The sequence below is a fragment of the Microtus oregoni genome, unplaced genomic scaffold (genome assembly GCF_018167655.1).
Source record: "Microtus oregoni isolate MIOR12 unplaced genomic scaffold, Mior012 000034F_ref0000314, whole genome shotgun sequence".
NCBI lineage: Eukaryota > Metazoa > Chordata > Mammalia > Rodentia > Cricetidae > Microtus > Microtus oregoni.
The window spans coordinates 27,882,791-27,890,780 of record NW_024543093.1 but is presented as its reverse complement, the minus strand read 5'-3'; the positions used below and the strand labels follow the sequence as shown (position 1 = coordinate 27,890,780).

General features: G+C 41.1%; 1 protein-coding gene across 1 annotated transcript; it reads left to right on the top strand.

Moving 5' to 3' along the window:
* Nucleotides 1-2,388: 2,388 nt before the first annotated feature.
* On the top strand, nucleotides 2,389-4,664 carry LOC121432499 (suppressor of cytokine signaling 6-like). The gene is given in 2 exon segments (XM_041630491.1): nucleotides 2,389-3,897; nucleotides 3,899-4,664. Coding segments are annotated over 2 exon segments (1,626 nt in total). The 5' UTR covers nucleotides 2,389-2,611; the 3' UTR covers nucleotides 4,239-4,664.
* The last annotated feature ends 3,326 nt before the right edge of the window (nucleotides 4,665-7,990 follow it).

Genomic DNA, 7,990 nt, shown 5'->3' with positions numbered 1-7,990 from the left:
GGTTTCCAGGTGTAAAACTGAAAACTCATTAAATGATTAATACTCAATGAAATTATAATGCCTGAATAAAGTAATATAAAAGTTACCTGTTTAAAATGAACTTCTAGGGAAAAGGTTTCCCAAGTTTAGAAATCCCGATTCATATAGGGCTCTTGAAACTCTTGTAGCTACTGTTGCTCTTGTAAAGAGTGGTCAGGACACATCATGAGCCTATAGCAGAACATGGCAGCAGCATCCGTATAGCAGCATCTATATAGTACTGGTTTAGAGCCATGAACAATATAAGAGCCGTGGAGTCATGAGGTGTTGCTCCAGAGTTCCAGAGATGTTGAAAACTATAAGTAATGTGTAGTATGGTCAGATTCCCTAAGAATCCCTGAAATAGTGACTAGGTGAGCAGTAAAATTGAATTCAAGATTTCAACAAAGATCTCAGGTTGCTGAAGATGCCCAAAACCCAGGATGCCAATGAACTATAAACGTACAGAGCCAGCCCAGGAGAGAGATATAGGCTGCTTCAGACAGTAGGGTGTGTGGGTAGGACTGCTTATCTTGTTGGAGTCTAACGATTGTTGAGTCCTGGACTTGGAGTTGTAAGATTTGGTGATTGTCCTGTTGCTTATTAATCTTTCTTTGGTCCCATACTTCCCTGCAATACCCATATCCCATCCTTTTCAAGTAGGATTGTTTAATCTGGCCAGTTTCATATTGTGAATATTTAATTAATTTTAATAGGTTTCACAGCTAAGAGTTTGACTTACGTCTTAGAATAGGCGTTGGATGTTAGAAATTTGAAACTATTGGGATTGGTAAGATTACACAGACATTTGAATTGAGATTGGATTTATGCTTTGTTAGGAGTTACCATTAGCTTGTGGAGGCCAATGACAAAATGCTCTGGGTTGGGTATGAAATGCCCACTACAGACTCAGGTATCTAAATAAATGCCTCCCATCTGATAACATCGTTTATGGAGGTTGTAGAGTAGAGTCTAACTGGAGGCAGTGGGTCACTCAGTGCCGGCTATAATGGTTATAGGCTCATTCTACATCCAGTATGACTACTAATTTAAGTGTAAGGAAATGAAAAGTCTTAGTTGTAAGCTAGTAACATTAGAAAATTTTCATCATGTACATTCTCAAACTGTGAGACAAAACAAATCCTTTTCCCTTTAGTAAATCCTTATGGACTTATTGTGTTGCAATAATGAAAAAAGAAACTAATATATCCATTTACTAGACTTAAGGTTTTGTAAATGAGACAAAGAAGCAATGCTTGTAATTATTACAGTCCTGATTTTTGCAAGTGGTCATATGGCTGTAACTTCCATTTATAATGATAGCAAGTTGTTTTCTTGTGTTTTTCACATTTGTATATTCAAGCCAGCCTGGGCCACACACACACACACACTGCGGGGGGGGGGGAAGGAGAGGGAGGTATTTTAGATCACTAAGTATGTGGATCAGTATAGAGTGTTCCAAACAGCAATTTGACGCTTCCAAACTGTAAGCTTGTTACACTGTCCTTTTTCTTACTGCTGGGAAAGCCTGATACAAAAATCTCATTCTCCACCATAGTCCTGCTACTCATTATTAGAACCCGAGAGTTCCAGCTGAGATGGAAGATTTCTGTGTTCCCTTGAAATGATCTCCTAACCTTTGAAACAACAGTGGAGGGAGGGTGGAAAAGAGAGAGAGAGCTAGAGAGAAAGAGAGAGAGAGAGAGAGAGAGAGAGAGAAACTATTTTCTTCTCATAATATCTGTTAGAGGCCATGAGAGATACAACAAGTAATAACTAGTGTTCAACAGGCCAACCTACCAGATGAGCGATTCCCTGATAGGGAGCCCCACCTAAAGTTTGTGGAGTTACTGGCTGTGGAAAACAATCGCTCCTGTCTGTAATTTCTCTCATAAGTCACTTCATCTCTTCCCTTGGAACTTCATTTCTTCCCTAAGAATAGCTTTGGGTACTTTACCACTGCTTGCGTGTTTATCGCATGCAAATATTCCACCTACTGAGCACATATATCTGTGGATGGTCAAGAAGATGACCTTTCGGCAGCGTCTCCGCTCCCGCCTGGGCCGCAGCCGCACACCCTCCCTTCGGGGAGGAGGAAGAGGAGGAAGGAGGAGCGGCTTGAGGAAGGCCGAGGGCGGCAGTCGCGCCGCGTTGGGGAGGAAGCTGAGCCTGCGACCGCAGGGAATCCATCATATGGGCTTGCAAGAATGCCAGAGAATGTGGAAGATTCAAGGAGAGTCACTGAACAGTTGGGGTGACGGTCTTGGAGATTTGAAAACAGTGCCACTGTCACCCAGCCTTCACTGTTACCTTGGGCTAGCTACCACTTGTTTACACCAGTTGTTTCATTGTGTATGGGGGAATGGTAGTATGCTCGTCAGATTTTTGTCAATTGGACACAAGCTACAGTTATTTGGAAAGAGGAACTCTACATTGAGAAAATGCCTCCATAAGGTTTGCCTGTAGAAAATAGCTCCAGAGGTTAAATGAAGCTGGGCAGAGTTCATCCATGAGGCTTCATAGTTCCTGCCGATGTTTGGGGATAGCTGCTCCAGAGAGAAATTGACCCGTTAGGATTAGGTAGCTAGTCACAATGAAGAAAATTAGTCTGAAAACCTTCCGGAAATCTTTCAACCTGAGTAAAAGCAAAGACGAAACCGGGTTCATGGTGGTTCAGCCCCAGACCCTCGCTGGCGACTTTGTGAAAGATGACTCTTTATTTGGGAGCTGCTATGGCAAGGACATGGCCAGCTGCGACATTGGCGGTGAGGATGAGAAAGGGAAGAACAGGTCCAAAAGCGAGAGCCTTATGGGCACCTTGAAGAGGCGGTTGTCCGCCAAGCAGAAGGGCAAGGGCAAGGGCAAGGGCGGCACTGCGCCCACAGATGAGGATACCTTTTCCTCTGCTTCAGCGCCTGGTGGCCTCAAGGATGTGCATGCCCCACGGCCCATCCATTCCACATCACTGCGCAGTCACCACTACAGCCCCACACCCTGGCCGCTGAGGCCCACCAGCTCAGAGGAGACATGCATCAAGATGGAGATGCGGGTGAAGGCACTGGTGCATGCTGCCAGCCCGGGCCCAGACATTGGTGTGCGCAAGGAGCTGCGGGAGTTGCAGCCCAAAGAGCTGCAGAACCTGCAACCTAGGGAGCTGTGTGACCAGCAGCCGGAGCCACGTCCTGAGTCCCTCTGCAGCCCTGGTTCACCCGGGGACCTGCGCCTCCATCTGGAGGAACACGTGCCTGTAGTTATTGGACTCATGTCTCAGGACTACCTTCAGGACACCGTGCCTTTAGAAGACGGGATGTGCCCTTTGGAAGGGCCGCGCAGCTGCTGCCTGGACACGTCCTCACCCATGGAAGTGTCAGCTGTGTCCCTACCCGGGGCGAGCGCCTTCTCCGAAGATGACAGTCAGGTGGACCAGGACCTGGTTGTAGCCCCAGAGATCCTTGTCGATTCTTCAGTGAACAACTTGTTGATTGGCACCACAGGAGTCATGTTGCAGAGCCCTAGAGCAGGTCCTGACGATGCCCCTCCCCTCTCACCATTGCTACCTCCAATGCAGAATAACCCAATCCAAAGGAACTTCAGTGGCCTCTCGGGCCCGGATGTGCACATGGCTGAAAGCGTGCGTTGTCATTTGAATTTTGATCCCAACTCTGCACCTGGGGTTGCCAGAGTTTATGACTCAGTGCAGAGCAGTGGTCCCATGGTTGTGACAAGTCTAACGGAGGAGCTGAAGAAGCTTGCAAAACAGGGGTTGTACTGGGGTCCCATCACACGCTGGGAGGCAGAGGGGAAACTGGCAAATGTGCCAGATGGTTCTTTTCTTGTTCGGGATAGTTCTGATGACAGTTACCTTTTAAGCCTGAGCTTTCCTTCATGGTAAAACACTTCACACTAGAATTGAGCACTCAAATGGTAGGTTCAGCTTCTATGAGCAGCCAGATGTAGAAGGGCATACGTCTATAGTTGACTTAATCGAGCATTCAATCAGGGACTCTGAAAATGGAGTATTTTGTTATTCAAGGTCTCGGTTGCCTGGATCTGCGACTTACCGGGACAGACTGACTAATCCAGTGTCCCGGTTCATGCAGGTGCGCTCTCTGCAGTACCTGTGCCGCTTTGTTATACGTCAGTACACCAGAATAGACTTGATTCAGAAACTGCCTTTGCCAAACAAAATGAAGGATTATTTGCAGGAGAAGCACTACTGAAAGATTGGGAGCCCTGCTTCTTGCACTTTGGGGTTCAGAAACAAGACTGGAGTACAGTTTACAGACTTACATCGCCATTGAAGTCTTTGCTGCCATAACTATTTTAGTTTTTACGTGTGAAAGAGTCATCAGTTTGTTCAGGGGTGGGGAAGTGTCTGCAAGGTGTCTTGAGTTTATTTTGATTCTTTGGAAAAGGATGTCTTGAGGATCTAGAAGTGTGAGTTATCTTTCTTTAATGTGCAGAATAATCACAATGTGAATGACCAGATTCTCCTTAACCCCCTCCCCAGTCCTTTGCTGCTATCCACTGTGATTCTTATGGATTAAAGCACATTTCATGTGTATTTAACCCTAAGTAAAGTTGAATGAAATGTAAAGAATAAAAATTGTTATGACGTTAAATGCCCAGTTGAATAAATGTTTGGGATAAAACATATCTACAAATACACTGAAACATGATTTCTAACTCTCACACTTTAAAAAAGGTTTATTCAGAATTGTAAATTGACACAACCTTGTTTAATGGAATGCAAATCTGTAACATATCTGTACAACACTTTTCTAAATTATTTTTTAAGGATGTGATAATTGTTTTGGTTGTGAGAAGTTGAATTTCTTTCTGTTGCCTTCATTTTCATCTTGTGATTTGTCTCTTTTGATAAATGGCCTTACATTAAAAATTGTAAACAAATATATACCAAAAAAAGGAAGATGACCTTTCATTTAGCTATACAGTTTTGATATATAGAATATATACTGAGACATGCTTCATGACTGGGTCTATTTGTCCTACAAAGACTGTAGACACTATAAGAGTCTGCCTTGTTCTTTTGCTCCAACTAACTGCGTATAATTAGCTCACTTTCAATTCAGAACAAGTCAAACTAGACGAAAGACTTTTTGCAAACAGATCATAAGTTTGAAAACTTACATCTATGTCCAAGGTCAGAGCTGCAGATGTCCAACCAAGGTTTCTAAAGGAAAGCATGCCAATTTTTCACTTTCCAGTCTACTTACAAAGACCTATGTCTCAAAGCTTATCTCACTGTGTCCCCCTTATCTGGTTGCAGTCTTGCTCTAATGGCCTTGGGACCTTATAAAGCCATAGCAACACTCAGCTCTCTAATCACTTCCCATAGGAATGTAATTTTCACCAATGAGAAGATAACTCTTGTAATTTATTTATCACTTCAAGGCTCATGAAGGAAAGGAGTTTTTAGAATAGAAGAGGAATAAGCTAGGAGAAGAAACAAGAAAAAGTTAGAAGTAGGACAGGATAATTAGAACAGAAAGAGAAGAATAAAGAAATGGGCATGAAAAAGTACATAGTAAAAGATTCGTTTGCTACCCTCAGATCCCAAGCCTCTCACTTGCCATAATGTTCTCTCTGAACCCTGAGAGTGAATTAGACTGGTACTCAATAGCCATCATTAAATCTCTATCAACCTAATATCATCAGTGTCACAGAGCAGTGTGACATCCACAGTCACTCTGCCTATTATATGAAACTAAAGAACATATGTCTTAATACACACGACAGTGAAAGTACATTTTTAGCCTTTTCAGTTGGAAAAAAACCTGTTTCTGTATGTCTTTATTAATATACACAGGAAAAGAAGAATAATTTACAAGTAAATAACACATATGAGATACAACAGGAAATATTAATTTGTTCAAGCAATAAAATTAAACTTGGAATAATGGCTGAGGTTCTAGTCAGAGCTCAGTAGTTTACAGCAATCCATTCTCATTTCCATTGTTCCAGATTTTGTGCAGAGGCCGAAATTAAACTGGCTCTGGTGTAAGTAAGTGTCCTCAGGTCTCATTTTTTTCTGGGTTGCAGGATTTCTTTTGTTTCTTGTTTTCTCCAAAAGAAGTGGTTATTGTGTTTTTTGCTTGGTCTCTCATTGCATAACATCCTTTGTTCTATAGTTCAGAGAACCAATATAAACATTTTGTTAAATTCTGAATGTTATACCTAATTATGAATTCTAGAAATAATATCAGGACAGATTTGGACACACAGCAATACATTGTGAGACAGGACTAACTGGAAGTTCTGTCCCTCATTGAACTGCCACATGACCCTGCTTTCACTTGTAGACCTTCGTGACATAGTGGGTGTCCTGAAACTAGTGCTGTTTTAGAGACAGGATGTAATAATTCCCCACAGTGGGGCTACTTTTCTTTCCCATAAGCTCAGTCATGGTGTGCTAAAGCCGTGGGTCTCTCTCACGAAGCCTAGAAGAAAGATCAACTATATGAATTTTTGGTGATGTAGTGTGGTTTTTTCTCAGAGGAACCCAGCAACCTTCTTCTTTATCAATTAGACTCTAGGACTTTAATTTCCCCATATGGGCACTGGCTGAGGTGCTATACTTGTATGTTTTTAGATCAAAATTAAGTTTGTGTTTACTAGACCTGATCTTCACTTAGGCACAACAATAAGAGCTTAATAGATGGCTTCTAGAACAGCATGATTAATTGTTAAGGCTATACGTCTCTTGAAATTAGATTATTCCAATAGTCATTTGGCTCTGTTGTTCATTACAGTAACTTATATACAGCCGGTTTTAATGAGCAAATGTCAAGACTCCTAATACCACTTGACCACACTTTCCCTTTTAAAATTATTAGTTGCTGTTATAATTTCAAATTGACTGAGAAAAATAAATGCATATCACCTGATAATGCTAGGATGTTCTTTATATTTCAAAAGTAAGCATCACAAATTTGGTCCTCTCCATTGGTATAGAAGTTATTTGTATTCTCTATATTGCCCTGATTGGTTGAACAGGACTGACATGGTAATAAATGTATTCTAATTTTACCACCTCTGATATTCAGACACTTTCCTTTGTAGGGTCAAGATAATCCTGACATTCCAAACAAATTGGGTATAAGCCTTGTTTGCATACTATTTTAGTCAACAAATAAAATCCAGACATTTTTAAAGGACATCAGAATTAATGAGGTCATATAAAAAGACAGCCTTAAATTTTGTATTCCTTCTACCATTTGTCAAGTTCTTAAAATACACCTCTAGACCCATTTTCTAAGTTCTAAAGTGTATATTGGAAAGATCATGATGATTTTCTTTTTGTCAGTTTCATTTTCTACTGTATACAGTGAAGTCTTCTGGGACTTCAGTCTGCTTAAAGACCTTGGAATACCATGGGGACGAAAGTCTAATTATAGATTCAGAAGAATATTGGGATCATGAAACTGAATTCTCTAGAAGAAAACCTGCAGTGCCAACAAGGCAACTACTTTCAAGAACATCAGGGGTAACTCTCTTGAGGCGGAAGAGGAATGTATTTTTCCTATTATCAAGAAACTTGGTGAACTATAAGAGTTCAAAATCACCATAGTCATTGAGTTCTACTTGTATGTAGTCATTCTCATTTTTGATCCCACTTATGCTCACTATTTTCTATTGTGTAAATTAATATAAATGTTTATAATCTGATTTTAATTGAGACTGGGCTTAAAATATGTTAGATATAATGAATTATATTGAATAAGGTAGCTTTTGAGGGGGCCAAGTTGAAGGGTATATAAATATCTTCTCTATGTGAATAGAGCGTTGTGAATCTCCACAGGGCTCATTTTCACTACATCACTTGAATGATTTTATTTATTCATGAAATTATAAACCACTCTGGCATAAGATGCTCCAGAACAGGTTCAAATAAGAATTCCTTTTTAATGAAAAGATGACTGCCATTTTTCTATAGGAACTGTCCTTGTTT